Genomic DNA, 16,480 nt, shown 5'->3' on the forward strand with positions numbered 1-16,480 from the left:
AATACCAGCAGTGCCTGGCATCGAGAAGGCACTCAAGTTCATTTTGATCATATAAACAAGTGATTCCAAGGTTTCCAACCTTGAAAAGAACTGGAGGATGATGCCATCATTAAGATAGGAGGGGATTTCCCTAGCAGTCCAGTGGCTAAGACTCCCTGATTCCAATGCAAGGAGCCTGGGTTTGATCCCTGGTCAGGGAACTAGATCCCACATGCAGCAAGTTTGCACGCTGCAACTAAAAGACCCCCACAGGCTGCAATTAAAAGATCATGAATGCTGCAACGAAGATCAAATATGCCTCATGTTACAACTAAGATCTGGCATGGGCAAACAAATAAATGAAAAGAAATAATTTTTTTTAATATTTTTTAAAAAGACAGAAGGAAAAGCATGTTTGGCAAAAAGAGATGGTCAAAAGTAGGTTAAGTATGCTACAGGTGGAAGAGGAACTCAGCTGGAAATTTGTTTCTTGGTCTGAAGCTCAGAAGTCAGATCAAGAGTTTTCACACAGCAGAGAAGTGAATTAATAAAAGCAGATAAGACTGCAGAGAATGACAGAAAAGAGGAAGAAAAGAGAACAAGCAGTCCAAAAAGGACTGTTTAAAGGCGTAGTGGTCAAAACACTGCACATCTAGTAGGATAAGTCTGGAGGTGCCACTTGTAACTTAGAAAAGAACAGTTTCAACAGAGTAGCGACGCCAATCCACAGGGCTTTAAGGAGGGGTAAACAAAGTAGACAACTCTCAAGAAATTCCCAGGAAACAGGGAAGTAATCACAGGGGTTAGAGGATAGAGGAAGATTCTTTAGACAGATGTCATTCTGTTTTTAGGCAGAAAAAGTGATGCAGTGAAGGCTGAGAATAAAGATCCCAGCAGAAAGGAGAAAGTAATGAAGAGAACCAGCAAGGACAGAGTCAGAGAAAGAGCAGAAGCTGAGAAGTGTGGAGACAGGAAAGGAGGAAGCAGAGAATTGCTGAGATGATGAGAAAGGAAGAGGGAAGAGAGAACCCCATTTCTGTCTCAGGCACCAACACAACAAGCCTTGAACAGAGTCTGTACTTATCTCTTTCATTCCTCAAATCCAGGCTCCAACTTTATTCCCAGTCCAGGCAACCCTAAAAGGGCTGCCAATTTTCTCTCCTCTGAAATAATCTCTCAGATTTACCCCCTTTCTACTACTGACTCTGCTCAATTCTAATTTTTAATTACTACTGCAAGACTCCACAACCTAACATTGCCTCTACTCTCTCCCAGCCAAAATTTCCCCAACACAGATTTCATCGTGTCACTTCTCAGCTGAAATTCCTCACTGGATCCCAGTTTCTATCACATCAACATCAAATGCCAATCTGAATTTCTAGGCCCTATTTCACAAGGACGGGCTTCCCTGGTGGCTCACTGGTCAAGAATCTGCCTATAATCCAGGAGACAGGAGTTGATCCCTGGGTCAGAAAGAGCCCCTAGAAGAGGAAATGGCAATCCACTGCAGGATTATTGCCTGAGAAATCTCATGGACAGAGAAGCCTGGCGAGCTACAGTCCACAGGGTCACAGAGTCAGACATAACTGATCAACTAAACCATCCACATTACCTGAGGACATTCATCCTATCCAACCCTGTGAAAATACCGCTGCTGCTGTTGCTACCAAGTCACTTTAGTCGTGTCCGACTTTGTGAGACCCCATAGACGGCAGCCCACCAGGCTCCGCCGTCCCTAGGACTCTCCAGGCAAGAACACTGGAGTGGGTTGCCATTTCCTTCTCCAATGCATGAAAGTGAAAAGTGAAAGGGAAGTCGCTCAGTCGTGTCTGACTCAGTGCGACCCCATGGACTGCAGCCCACCAGGCTCCTCCATCCATGGGATTTTCCAGGCAAGAGTACTGGAGTAGGGTGGTGAAAATACTAAGTTTACTTAATTCTTTTTATCCAAAGTACCTTTCTAAACCCAACCAAACCCAACCCAGTCAATGAACTGAAGTCCCACTCTTTACTGGAGCCTTGATCGCTCTAGGTTTCATTCACCTCTCCATTGATCTCCTTAACCACCTGAACATCCACAGCACAGAACTTAGTACAGAGGGTGGTTCATATTTTCTGCATCTCCAAGACTCTACAGGGGTATACTGTCACAACATCGAGATGTCTATTTTGAAATAGCTCCCAAAAAAGTCTCTATTTAACATCCATCCCACATACAATACAGTGTCTGTCTCTACCTAATGAAGCACAAGCTAGTATTACAGTGCAAATCAATTACAAGGTAAAACTGCAAACAAATCTGGCACAAAGATGCTGTGTTTCTTAAAGTCAATGCAAATAATAAAGAACTACTCCAATTAAAGGCAAGAAAAAGGTGATCTAGGTCAACCAATAAACAAGTGACAACTGACAAGGAGAACAGGACTAGAGCTTCAAAGAGAGATGCTGAACATCAAAGGATTAAGAAAAGTTAGTGAAGTGACATTGTGGAGGGAGGATAAAACAAGATTGGCAAAATATCAGGAATTCTTTAAGTTTGGTGAGGAGTACATGGAAATTCAACCACTTTCTCTTCTTTGGTATACACCTGAAACTGTGCACAGTGGACATTTCTTTAAAAGAATACCTTAGTTAAGACTAAGTCCTCCTTAAATACTTATAAAAATTTATCCTTATGATCATGGTAAGAAAATGAAGTAAAGCAAAGTATGCCATCTACCTACTGTACAATTTTGCTGGACAAAAATTTTAAAAACCTACTTGAGGGCTTCTCTGGTAGTCCAGTGGTTAAGAATCTGCCTTGCAATTCAGGGGACACTGGTTCGATCCCTGGTCCAGGAGGATTCCACAAGTCACTGAGGAACTAAGCCCCTGCGCCACGACTACTGAGCCAGCACTCCAGAGCCCGAGGTCTGCACCTACTGGAGCCCGGGCGCCTGGAGCCCATGCTCCACAGCGAGAGAGGCCACCGCCACGAGAAGCCTGAGCACCGCCACGAAGAGCAGCCTGTGCTCGCCGTTAACTACAGAACGCCAGTGTGCAGCAATGCAGATGCACCATAGCCAAAATAAAAACCTATTTGATTCTAGCCTTATGATAAAAAAACAGTTGCCATCATAATCAAAATTTTGATGAAGGTTTAAAACTGTCTTTTTTAATTCTCAATTTTACATTTCTATGTAAAATCTAAATAAACCTGTTCCTATTTACTTGTGAAATTTTAGTCCTCAATTTTAATTGTGTTCATTTTTAGTGGTCTTCTTCAGATAAACTGAATCACTAATAGATACTTTAGACTACTCTGGAGGCTGCCTACATCCTAAGAACTTTGAGGATTCCCAAAATTCATGAATACTGCCACAGCATAAATTAACTCAATTTTACCTCCATAAAATACCTAAATGAGGAAGAACATCAAACAAACAATTGCTGCAATCAGCCTAGTAAAAAAGCCAGGAGACACTTTAGGCCCAGGCAAGAGAGTCAGGGACCTTCAAAAGTCCCTAAAGAAAACCAAGAGTACTCAAATAATTCTATGATTTCAATAGTTTTCAGTCTTATCCCCAATAATCTTAAGTACCTTTAAGGCAGACCTAGACCTTCCATGACATTTGTTTTTTACTGCAAGGCTATGAAGCCCTAATGAGACAATACAGACCAAAGCACTTAAAACTAAGTTATTGCCTGTTACAACTTGGAGCTCTGGGAACCAACCTTCTTTGAAGATTTTTTCCAAGCACCTACAATATACAAAGCACTGTATACTATATATGTACACTGGCAGAAATTAGACAGTATCAACCCAATTAAATACAAAAACACCAGGTCAGGATTATTAACTATAGTGAGAACCATTTCACATCACTGTATGCAGAAAAAGTAACTGAAGAGAATGAAGGTGAACTGAAGAGGTTGCTCCTTTATGACAGGAGACAAACAGTCTGCTGATAGCTAGTTGTACAAAAACAACTGGCAATACAATGTTGAATTATGTTGTCATTCTCTAGTTCCAGACAGAGGGTTTAAAATCCTAAAAAGTACTCATTTTAAAATCCTAATAAGTACTTGTTACTCTTGCCAGGAGAATCTTAATTCTATCACAGTATCAAACAATAGCATGTCCAAAAGATTTTCTAAAATTTCTAGCCCTAAGCACAGACTCTAATATAGAGTAAGTGCTCTCCACACCTGCTGCATCAACCAGTCACTGTGAATAGTCTGAATATATCAAGTGTGCAGCTATATAGAATTTCTTTTAATTACACTTTGCTCAAGCTTACTGTTCAACTAAATTTGCATTTTGAGACTGACTTCACTTCAAATTCTCAGAAAATATCAAAGGCGAAAATGAAAGCAATCAATTTTGGATGAAGCAATTTAGATTTATACACAATCTGTAAGAAAGACTTAAAAGAATAAAGATTCGAATTCCCTGGCGTTCAGTGGTTAGGACTTCACTGCCGTGGCCTGGAACTAAGACTGAACAGTTACTGTTCAGCCCCTGGTCAGGGAAACTAAGATCAATAAGCCACATGCAAGACGGTCAAAAAAAAGAACAGATACTGGTTTCTTCAAGTCAATAGTCTTTGAGTAATTTTATTTTCTACATGAAGAAAATTTTTCTATACTTATACAAGTTTAACTCTCATTTTAGATGCATAACGTTTTTTCTAAAGGCTCTAGTATTTTAGAACCAGTAATGACACCTCTTTGATAAGAACCACATAGATTTACACTTCTAGAGAAACATGTATCTCCACCTTCCGATCTAAGTTTTTATGTAAAGACAGAACTATATACATGTAAAATACATTTCAATGTAACAAGGAAGGATTTATCTGAACTGCTGCTGATAGGCTGCCAACACAGCCTATCCACCCTAAAAAGTATCTAGGACAAAACAGACTCAAAATAACTACCAAAACAAATTTTTTAAATCTGCAACTGCCAAACTAAGAAATCAAGGAGTAGTACTAAAGCATATTTAAGATATGAATCAACAGAAACAAAAGCGACACACCCACATTCTCACTCTTAAATTTTAAAGAACTGCAGGGCTATATAGTAAAATGAACATTTAAGGCACTCAAACTATCACCACACACCATAAAGTTTTTTCTATCTAAATCTTTACAGAGTATTTCAGAGACATCTTGGGAGGGACTGGGATCCTCTTTGGTGACATAACAGATGACCATGACAATGTGTCTGGGCAGAAACAAAATCAGAATCAAATATTTAAAGTTGAAAGGAATCTTTTAACAATCAAGCTGGTTCAGATTTTAAAAGTGATGAAACAGGGTAAGTGAAGTCAACTGGTCATTTAGCTAACTAGGGACAGTCAAAAATTCTGGGTGAAGACCAGATTTTTAAAAAATAAGTATCATTTACCACAATCTAACAATAGTAGGTAGCACTACTGAGTAACTCAAAGTACATTTTTTCCCATTTTCATACACATACACCCATACCACACACATAACTACGCTTCAAAATTTAAGAGCAGAGAAGGTTCAAGAGCGTACTCTCATGGTGGCTGTTACCATAGGATGCTGTACAACACGTACCTCAGAAAAAAATAGCCTAATTTAAATTTTGACTGATGTCCAAAAAGGCCTTTTCATCTGAGCTACCCTGAATGTGAACCCAAAATGTATTTCAACCTGCAAGTCATCCCATCAACTAAAAATATAACCCATGCCTTATGCAAAAATAGGACTCCAGGTAATTCACTGATTCCTGTACTCACGACACAACCAAGGCAAAGCCAAGGCCACTTTTAGAAAAAAAAGCTAAACAAATGTATATCTCTATCTTGAAAACTTAATTCTGAAAATCAAATGCCCTTAAAAGCTTAACTCTTAACCACTCCTCAATGGAGAGTTAACTTGGAAAATCAGAAAAGAATCAAACTCATATAAGACAGAAAAAATTTTAGATCAAAGTAAAATTTTCCCAAAGAGCTTATCATTAGTAATAAGCTTTCATCTGTGAACTGGTAAACAACCAAAAACCAATTAGTTATAACTGGTTTTTATAGTTTCCCTTTAAGTTGCCTGTATATATACATTAATGTATCTATTTAAGTTGTACCAAAAACTGCTTACAAATGGCAATTCCTGTGAAGTAGATGATGATGAAGTTCCAGGTAATTCTAGCATGTTTCCTAATGTACTGGTACTGGAGTCTGGATCATCCTGAAAAGATAAATTTATTGAGTTTAATTGCTCTTCTATAGTAACGTTTGTATCTCCTAGTGAAAGGGGGGCTGGGAGAAGGGCTGCTCTTTCATGGCTGCCGTCCACGTCACTTCTTTGCTTATTTCTCTGCGTTTCGGCCTGAGGAGCTAATGGCAAGAATGGCGGTTTGCCTGCACCGTGTCTACTGTCTGGTGTGCTGTCTTGTTCATCTCCCATGGCCACGTCTACACCATTCTCTGATTTAGGCTCATAATTGCAGGTGGCATTGGTTTGAGTTTCCTCAAAGATCTCCTCTATACTCTCATCCTCTGTGACTGGCTGTTCTGGGTCCATTTCAGAATCTACATCTGCATCGTCCACACAAGTAAAATTCTCAAAGTGCAGAAAGCCATTCTTGACAGTCTTTGTTACTTTTACCTGGAGTTCAGGGGAGTTATTACAAGAGGGTTCCTGTTTCATAGCAAGTGCTGTTGGACCACCAGGATTCAAGGAAGTGCAAACAACTGGCGACTGAGCTCTTGAATCACTTTTTTCAGGGTCTTGAAAGGATTCTGATCCATCAGCAGACCCATTTAAATACTCTACATTGATCATGGAGGCCAAATCCTGTAGTTTCCGCAGTGGAATGTAACAAGATGGAGAATCTTGTCCATAAGCATTTTGGGATGTTCCACTGGCAGTCGATAACTGCATAGTACACCCATTAAGTGGCTCAGAAAAATTGGATTGACCATTACCGAAAGGGCTGTCCTTGTCTTCAGGGGCATCTAAATTCACTGGATTGGAAAAGGGCAGCAGACAATTTCTTCTAGGTAGTTTACAGGTCTGATCCATCCTGGGCCAGCATCAACCTGGAATCCAAAAACACCGCAATTAATCTGGGTTAATGGGCCATTTGACTCTTATCTTCAAAATGGCAGCCACTTCTCAAGGCCTAGTGGCCTCAATGCTTTTCTGCTGCACTTCCACGGGTGGAAAAAGTTCCCCAGTTGACGATGGAAAAACAGCCTCGGTGAGCCTCCGCGAACTCCATCTTCCCGGAGACGGGTAGATCTTGCCACATGGAAACAGCCCGTCCCTTTTTCCTGCAGACTGGTGGGCAGTTGGGCTGATCTAAAATTAAAATCCCGTTGGCAGTAGAAATTTCCAAATCTCAAACAGGATTGTCTTTCCCCTCCCCCGCTAGGAGTCCAGCAGCCGGATCTCCCAAAAGCAGGGGGCTGTAGGGTTCGAGGGGGGCTCCGGGACGCTGCACAAAAAGGTTACCCCCCCCATCCTTCCTGGCTCGCTCGGGCGCAGCGGTCACAATAGCGCTGCACCCTGCGCCCCAACTGGCGCCCGAGCCTTTGCAGTGGCCGTGCTCAGGCCGCAAGCAAGTCGGCGAAGCGGGTGCACCCCGAAGTTCTCCTTTCTGATCGCAGGCCTGCTTGGTCCACAGCTCCAGGCCCAGAGGCCGGAACGCGGCAGGGGGAGAAACGGAGGCAGTCGGTGAAGCCGAGTCAGGGCAGCAGCAGCAGCAGCTGCTACAGCTTGACAAACATGGCTGCTGCCGACGCCGCCGCCGCCTGCCCGGGCCGCGTTCCTTCCCGCAGCGCCGGTAGCACCTCCTGGCCGAGCCGATCGCACTCATCAATATTCAGCACCAAGCAAAGTTTGCTGCAGGAGGGCAGCCGGCCCCGTGCCCCCCAGCCGGCTACCTGAAGGGAGGCGGAGGCCGAGGTGCGCGCGGGAGGCCGGCGGGGCACGGGCCGCGCGGGGAGGAAGTTCGCGGAGGCCCGGCCGGCTAGGCCTGAGCCCGGCTGGTAGTGATGGAGGGGGAGGGGGCCTGCGGCTGCAACGCCGCGGGCCACCAACCCTGCGCCGCGCCCGGCCCTCCCCCGCGCCCCTCACCTCACGGCCACCACCATCTTCCCCGCCCGGCCGCCTCCCCCATCCGCTCGCGCCAGCCCGCCGCCCACCCCAGCGCACTAGTTACCGTGCCCCGCGCCCCCTCCCGGGCCGGCTGGGGGGAGGGGGTGACCCTCATTACACTGGGGCGCGAGCGGAGCGGTGGGGAGAGCGTGGAGCCGCTCGCCGCACCCCCCTCCCCCCGCGTCTCTCTTCAGGAGAGAAGGTAGCAAGCGCGACCTGCCCCGGCCTATTCCGCCGCCGCCTCCTCCTCCTCACACCCCCACCGCGCGCGCCCCCGCGGTGGCGCGTGCGACCGAGCGCCTCGCGCCGGCCCGCGTGCGGCTGGGGCCCCGAGTGCGCGCGCACCCCTTCCCCCAAGGCGCGCGCTCCTTTGCCTCACTCTTCGGGGTTCAGGGCGGGTGAAGTCGGGCTCGCGAGCGCGCCACCCAATCAGCGGAGCCGCCGCTGCCGCCCCCTCCCCTCCCCCTGCGCGCCCGCTCGCGGCCCGGGCCTACGGGCCGGCCCGACTGCCCGGGCGGGGCCTGAGGCGGGCTCCCCAGGGGCCTCGCGCGCCTCCCCGGAGTGTCGGGGCCTGCGGGCGTCGTGGGTGGCATTCCGATCCCCTCACCTACCTCGGGGAGCTGCGCCGGCCCCGGGCTGCACACGTCTCCAGAACCCTACCAGTCTGGAGCCCCAGCCCTGGCGGCACCTGGCTGGGCTGAGGCCTGTCCGACCGCCCCGCCAGCCCCGCTCGGGCCCGCGTCAGTCCCGGCCTCCATCTTAGGTTACAGCCCGGGTTCCCTATCCACTGGGCACCTGCCTTCAGCCCGCTCGGTTCGGGCTCGAGACCAAGGCAACCCCCCTCCTACCGCGGGGCTCACCTGGGGGCTTGGGCTGGGGTCTTCGAGGCCTCAAACCCCGAGCAGGCGCGGCCGCAGGTGAACCCCCTGCCGGGCCGCACCCCAAGCCCACATCACCACCACCACAGACCAAGCAGAGCAGGAAACAAAATGGAGGCAGCAGCTCGGGTCTGCCTCCCCGAGCCAAGCCTGTGCAACCCCAGGGCTCCCTCCTGCCGCAGGCCCGACGCCCGCGAGGCCGGGGGCTGGCTCGTCCCGGGCGCCAAAGGCAGCCGCCCTAGAGCAGCGCAGACAGGCCGGGGACTCAGCCCTGCGGTCCCCACAGCCCCTCACCCACCATCCCTTCCCTTCCCCCTCCCTCCATTCCTCTTCCTCCCCCTGCCCGGCCGTGCGGGGTGAGCGGCTCCCGGGAGCCGGGTCGGGTCGGGTTACCCGCCCGGGCACTGCCCGCCCAGCCTTGGCCTCCGTGGGGGGATGAGGCCAGGCGACCCCCGCGCTGAGCCCACCCCCCGCACCCGAGCCGGGCAGTAATCTGACAGCGCGCCCGCACCTCGGCCTGCCGCGGTGCGGCCCCCGCCCAATGAGGCCGAGTCCCGAGCCCGGGCACCGCCGGGACGAAGCTCCCTCGTCACCCCCGGGCCCAGGGGTCCTCGCAGCCCCGGGCGGGGCGAGGGGAGCGCTGGGGGAGGGGTCCACTAATCCCTGCACCGCCTCCCGCGCCTAGTCCGGGTCTAGGCCTGGCACTGGGACTCGGGCCGGGGGCGCGGGCGGGCGTCAGTAGGTGTGTGCGCGCGGGGCAGTGGACGCGGGCTGGGGGCCCGGAGGGGCCGAGCCTCGCACCGCGGACGCTGCAGTTCTCTGCACCCAGGCAGATGGCCCTCTCGTGCCACCTCCGCCCCGCGCAGGCCGCCTGCTCCGCAGCCCTGCTCCCCGGGGAGAGCGCGCCTCGCCCCTGCGGGCCGGGCATCGGGACCCCGGCGGAACAGCGCTGGGAGGGCGGACCGCTGAGCTGGTCCCGCCAAGACTGCTTGCCTAATTCCTGGTTTGGGGCGCTCTGCCCTCGGGCGCCTGGCACCTCGAGGCCTGCACCCAGTACCCGGGGCCCCGCAGCACTGGCCTACTGCGTCCAATCACCAAAGACACCGCGAGGGCAGGTGGGGAAACCCAAATAATGACCCCGCGACGCCGACGTCCCCCAGGCCCTACGCCTAACCCGATCCAACTCTAACCCCCCCTCCCCCTCCCGACTTGCTCCCCGACAAAAAGCTCACCTGGGTACCTATTTGGTCCCTAGAGTGCTAAGTTCATCCTCGATGTTCAGAGAAAATCACAAACGACCGCCATAAAAAATTCCGCCTCCTCCAGAAAGCCTTCTGTGATTAGTGTTAACTCCATCTCAAAGCTGAGGGCGCCGCCCTCGAGAGCCACGTGACTACCATTCCTCCTAGGGCTTAGTAAATGTGCATAATTATTGCCTCAGTGGAGTGTTTACCCGCCATCCTTCTATCTGTTAATAGCGAGCCCACCTGGGAGAAAGGCACTTTTGGCGTTGTCTTGCGCGGTATTGGCTTTCGCCTGCTGCTCCCTAAATTCCGTCCTTCAACCTTCCCCAGCCTTCACCCCAGTAGACTTGGAGCTTAGGATGCCCGTAGCTTCCTTCTCTCCAAGACCCACAGACCAGCCAAGGAGATAGACAACAGGTCCTTACCACATCTGAGTGCTGGGATGCATCCCTGCCAAGAAAGCAAGCAGGCTGTCTTGGAAGGAAGGTGTCCCCTGGAACCAGTGTGATGAGGGGAGCACTGTGACCTCAGGCGGCCTCTTTCTGTTGAAGAGAATGAGGTATCCTGACTGTTCCCAAGTGCATAGTCAGGTTGGCAGTGAGTAAGAAGAGCTGGGTCTGCACTCCAGGGTCCCGCCCTGCAAGGACCCGCCCTTTGTTCCGCTAAGGAGTGAGTCCTGCTAATCCTTTCTAGTCAGTTCAATAGGGAGCTCTGACTGGCTCCTTCTTCCTTCGTGCATGCTAAGTTGTTTTAGTCGTGTCCGATTTTATGTCACGGTATGGATTGTAACCTGCCCAGCTCCTGTGTCCATGGGATTCTCCAAGCAAGACTATTGGAGTAGGCTGCCCTCCTCCAGAGGATCTTCCCAACCCAAGGATCGAACCAGCGCTCTCAGGTCTCCTGCAGGCGGGTTCTTTACCACTAGCACCACCTGGGACTCCTTCGCACCTAATCTTTTGAACTAGTCATTTCTGACTGACAGTTACCTCCTATCAACTGCCCCAATTCAGATTACTTGCAACCCTTTATTCTCCCATGACCATCCTGAGGTGCCACTCAATGGCCTTGAGCCACTCAGTTAAAAAGCCACAAGCCTCAGTTTCCTCACCTGTGATTTCCAATGCACAGGGTGGCTCTGAGGCTCTTGCAAGGCAAGGAAAGGTGTTTGGAGCCTATACGGACTACATACTTGATAAATGCTGAGATGTTTCATTGCTTCTTTCAGCAACCTTTTTTTTTTTTTTTGTATTCCAGGCAGTTTTGCTAGATGCTGGGGAAACAAAGGATGAGATCCCTACCTTAAGAAGCCCCCAGACTTAGGAAAAAACAGTTAAAGGTGCAAAGGTGTGAAGAGGGACAAGGACAATGGTTCCTCCAGAGCTGACCTCTAGACATCACTGACCTAAACAAACCTCTCTCTCCAACTTCACAGGCCCCACGGAATAGGTCTAGTGCCTGAGTGCTCAGTTATGCCCAGCTCTTTGCAACCCCATGAACTGTAGCCCGCCAGGCTCCTCTATCCATAGGTTATTTTCCGGGCAAGAATACTGGAGTAGGTTGCCAGTTCCTCCTCCAGGGGATCTTCTCAACCCAGAGTTCGAACCCAAGTCCCCTGTGTGTCTCCTGCATTAGAAGGTGGATTCTTTCCCACTACCCCACACAGAATAGGCATAGGAGCTAAAGGAGGACAGGCAGCTAGGGATGAACAGCTTACTGATGATGGTCTTAGGGAAAAGACTAGAATCCCAGAGAAAACCTCCTGGACTTTCCTGGAATGACTCAAGGGTCCCTTCCTGCCTTCAGAATAGAATTTGGCTACAGAGGTCTCACCCACAGCAGCTTCCTTTGGTGACTCCCATTCAGAAGGCTAAGCACCTATTGGGGGCCAGCATTTGGTTGAGGGGACCCACAGGACCCTATATTCTCACAAGGACACTGGCTCCCGAAGTAGGGGAAGAAAGGATAGGGCTGTGGCCTGCCCTCCTGGTCTCAGCACAAGGAACTGGGCCTGTGCCTCCCACCCTTAAGACAGAGATTAGAATCAGTAAATACTTGCTGAGTCTATGCAGTATACTGGACACCATGCTGGGCACTTGACATGCATGAGTTCCTTTAAACCTTTAGCTGCCCTATGCAGAAATGAGGCCCGAGAGATTAAGCCCTTCTGCAAGGTCTCAGAGTCTTGTCGTTTCACGTCTTCTGCTCCTGGCAAACACACCTTCCGGGTACAGTAGGTGAGAAGGCCCAGTACAGTGCCTTGTGCCTAAGAGCTCTGGAATTTGAGTGGTGGGCAGAGTGAGATTACCTTAGCCTCAGTTTCTTCATCTGTAAATTACCAATGCTGGTAACCTGCTGAAAGAGATACCTATAGAGACATTCTGCCAGTGTACTCCTTTTTTCTTAGAACTGCCCTCCCTTTTCATTCATGAATTCAGCAGATATAGCTTCCCACGTGGTGCAGTGGTAAAGAATCCACCTGCCAATGCAGGAGACACAGGTTTGATCCCTGGGTCAGGAAGAACCCCTGGAGTAGAAAATGGCAACCCACTCCAGTATTCTTGTCTGGAAAATTCCCCTCAGAGGCCTGGCGGGCTATAGTCCATGGGGTTGTAAGCTCTGTAATTAGGAAGAAAAAAAAAAAAAGGCTATGCATTGATTCAGCAGATACTCATTGTGTCCCCCTCAGAGTCTTGTGGGAAAGGCAGAGAAGTAGTAACAAGGTAGAGAGCTGAACACTGAGAGAGAAGCCAGAGGTGCTGGGGGAGCTGAGGAGGGCTCAGAGACAGTCAGGGAAGGCCTTCCATGGAAGTAACATTCACAGGGAACTCAGAAGGATATTCAGGAATAGCTTAAGAAAGGAGGGGATAAGTTAGAGATTCCAGCAGAAACCGGGCTTTGGAGGGAGGAGGGACTGACCACAGTTCAGTGTGGTCAGAGGCTAGAGCAAGGCGGGAGCGGTAGAGGTGACGAGTGCAGTTAAGAGGCCTCAGACGGAGATGGGGAAAGCCACAGGGACCTGACAATTCAGGACTTTCTTTTTTAAGCTAAAGAATTCAGCTTTTAACTGGAAAGGCAGTAGGGAGCCATGGAAGGTTAAGAAGCAGATTAAGAATCTCATCTGTGCAGCTGAAAGCTCATTCTGCCAGCAGTGCCCAGAAGAGATGGCTACCTCCTCTAGAAACAAAAGGGCTTTGCCTTGGGGTATGCTAGGACTGTTTTGTTACAGTAACAGTTGTGGCTTCTCTTCTGTGCCAGAAGTGTCTGCAAGACACTTCTCATCTACTCCTGAGAAGGGGACTCTTGTTATCTCCATCTTCCAGGGAGGAAGTGAGGAAGTGTGACTTATTCAGAGCTGAGCTCCCACCCCAACTCCCAGTTCAAGATCTTCAGCCATGCTGGACAAGAGCAGCATATGCTTTCTGATGAAATAGCCAGGCATTGTGGGGAGGTTTGGAGGCCTGTGCTGATTAGCCCCAAACATTGCTGGTGAATACTACAACCACTCCTTGTGACGAGTCTAAGACTTTCTGTCCCACCGAGTGGTTTCTCCAGAACTGGATCAGGCTTCCACTTAAGATTGAGGAAGGTTTGGCATTTGGAGCCATACAGCCCTCCAGCAGTTTCCTTCTTCCCCAAAATACCAGGTTTCTGTCAGCTAACCTGACCCTGTAGCCTTAGCCCCAAGGATTCAAGTTTTCACCTTCAAGTGTTCTGTTTTTCAAATGTTCTCTTTGCAAAGTCCTAAGTGTAGTGGCCTCTAATCTCTGCCCTCCTGCCCTCCTCAATTTCCCGGCCGCCCAGTATATCACCGTGCCAGGACAGGCCACGTCCCATCCATCCTGTACTCAGGCCCACTCCTCTGCCTTTTCCCCTGTCATGCAAACTTGCTTCAGAGCCCAGTTTAGAAGATTTCTCCTCCTGGAAGCCTTCCCTGTTTCCTCCCTTGTAGGCAGTCATTTTTCTTCCCTTGTATGAGCCCTTGCAGTAACTATTGGCTTTACATATTAGTCCAAGCCAGTTGGTGAGTCCCTTATGACCACCAGTGACCAAGCCCAGGACTATGAAGATCAGAGTAAGTGCCCAGGAAACACTTCCTAATGATCACCTCTTTCCTAAGTCTGTGTCTTCAAATGACAGAAGAATTATGGCTCGTGGCTCAGATGGTAAAGAATCGGCCTGCAACATGGGAGACCTGGGTTTGATCCCTGGGTTGGGAAGATCTCTGGAGGAAGGTATGGCAACCCACTCCAGTATTCTTGCCTGGAAAACCCCATAGACAGAGGAGCCTGGTGGGCTATAGTCCAGGGGGACACAACTGAGCGACTTTCACTTTCACATGGACCACCTGGTCATGTCAAACCATCCCTCAAAGGATTCAGGGATGTTTGGGGAACACTCAGGCCTCTGTGCCAGATGAGACTTTCAGAAAGTATGAGAGCCTATAGTATCTGGAGTCAGACAGATGTGGGTTCAAACCGGAGCGGGGCCACTTATCAGCAAATCTTTTCCTTTCCTGAGCCTCACAAATGAGGTCATTGGGCAGATTGAATATGTCAATGTAGGCAGGACATGGCACGAGGGCTCACACAGAGCAGCTGCCCATGAGACACCCACTTCAGATGCCACCAGGCTCCCCAGCCCAACAGGTCAGTCTTCCCTCCATTCCAAACCTCTCCTCTGAGCACTTGAGTTTTCAGATGCACCCTTAGCTTCCAGACAAGCACTTCTGAAGGTACTAATTCCCAGGTGAGAAAGGGGGATGTGGAAGAATGCAGGGCTCTGGGAGGAGGAAGGGGGATGAAGTCAGAGGAAGGAGGAGGTCTGCAGCTGGTGGCCAGGAGAGCGCTGTACCTTCTGCCTGCCTAAGGGTCACCATTTTACACCGACCCACCCATCATCTCCCTGCAAAAAGAGGATATTGTCCTATTTTACATATGAAAACAGAGGCTGAGAAAGAAGCAGTGTCTTGTTCTGGCAAGTGGTCGAAGGCTCAGAGTTTACACCCAGTAGTCACTTAATGGGAGAACGCAATGGCACCCCACTCCAGTACTCTTGCCTGGAAAATCCCATGGATGGAGGAGCCTGGTGGGCTGCAGTCCATGGGGTCGCACGGAGTTAGACACGACTGAGCGACTTCACTTTCTCTTTTCAGTTTCATGCATTGGAGAAGGAAATGGCAACCCACTCCAGTGTTCTTGCCTGGAGAATCCCAGGGACGAGGGAGCCTGGTGGGCTGCCGTCTATGGGGGTCGCACAGAGTCGGACACGACTGAAACAGCAGCAGCAGTCACTTAATGGATCACCAGTAAAGAATTCTCCTGCAATGCAGGAGCTGGAGGAGACACAATTTCGATCCCTGGTTCAGGAAGATCCCCTGGAGAAGGAAAGGGCAACCCACTGCAGTGATCTTGCCTGAAAAAAATTCCATGGACAGAGGAGCCCAGTAGGATAAGACAGTCCATAGGTTCACAAAGAGTTGGACACTACTGAGCAACTAATACTCACTCATACTATATATGTGCTCATAAAGCCCTGGGGCTGTAGATACAGCTCTATCAATTTATAGAAAATGTCTCATGTGTCTAAAATGGCAAAACCGGGCCCCATCATCAAATGCCTCAGCCAACTGAGACTGACTTTTTTAATATAAGAATATGGAGTGTTCTATGAATTTACATATCATCTTTCCACTAAGGCCATGCTAATCTTCTCTGTAGCATTCCAATTTTAGTATACGTGCTGCTGAAGCAAGCACTCACACTGATTTTCGATCAGAAAAGATTTGACTCCATTCTCAATTAAAACCAGCACATTATAATATGCATCCCCATGACAACCATGCCCTTGCTGGGTTCTAATTCTAGGACTGACAGACAAGGCTAAAGCCCTGCCCTGAGTTTACTGGATGAAATAAGTCCTTAGGAAGCTTTGAGGGCTCTCCAGGACCCTCTCTTTGGAGTGCTTGGCCCACAGAGATTCATCTGGCTGGGATGTGGCGCATCTCTCACGAGCAGGAAGCCATCTGAAGGGACTGAAGAGAGGTGTTTTCTGAGGCAGATGAAGGAGTTCAAATGGAAGTTAAAGGTCTGGAAATTTGGACCCTTCACTCCAACTAAACTCAGAAAAATCTGGAAAGTCTTCACATGCCCAGGTGACAACCTTAGGCAAAAACCACGATTGGAAAAACAACTATGCTCCAAATAATCTGAAAAATCTTCACAGCCCTCAGGTAAAGACCTTAGGCAAAAATCATGGAAAACAGATGGCC

The 16,480-nt window shown here is 49.4% G+C and overlaps 1 protein-coding gene and 1 non-coding gene across 6 annotated transcripts in view; both read right to left on the reverse strand.

The window, feature by feature from the left end:
• The window catches only part of NSD1 (nuclear receptor binding SET domain protein 1), a 147,822-nt gene extending 138,798 nt beyond the window's left edge, over nucleotides 1–9,024 (reverse strand). Inside the window, exons 1-3 of one of the 5 annotated variants that reach the window (XM_040240477.1) lie at nucleotides 8,155–8,330; nucleotides 6,917–7,030; nucleotides 6,087–6,176 (exon numbers count right to left, since the gene is read on the reverse strand). In XM_040240477.1, coding sequence (XP_040096411.1) covers nucleotides 6,087–6,176; nucleotides 6,917–6,946 — 120 coding nt within the window. In that variant the 5' untranslated portion in view covers nucleotides 6,947–7,030; nucleotides 8,155–8,330. Of the gene's footprint in view, nucleotides 1–6,086; nucleotides 7,827–8,069; nucleotides 8,087–8,154; nucleotides 8,331–8,950 lie in introns of those variants that run through there. The other 4 variants (XM_040240475.1, XM_040240474.1, XM_040240476.1 and 1 more) reach the window with 4 other exon arrangements.
• A 6,836-nt stretch (nucleotides 9,025–15,860) lies between these two features.
• Nucleotides 15,861–15,967, reverse strand: LOC120864905. The gene has a single exon (XR_005721256.1). It is a non-coding gene; the product is annotated as a U6 spliceosomal RNA (small nuclear RNA).
• Nucleotides 15,968–16,480: the final 513 nt, after the last annotated feature.

Source organism: Oryx dammah, unplaced genomic scaffold, assembly GCF_014754425.2.
Source record: "Oryx dammah isolate SB20612 unplaced genomic scaffold, SCBI_Odam_1.1 HiC_scaffold_5, whole genome shotgun sequence".
NCBI classification, from domain to species: Eukaryota; Metazoa; Chordata; class Mammalia; order Artiodactyla; family Bovidae; genus Oryx; species Oryx dammah.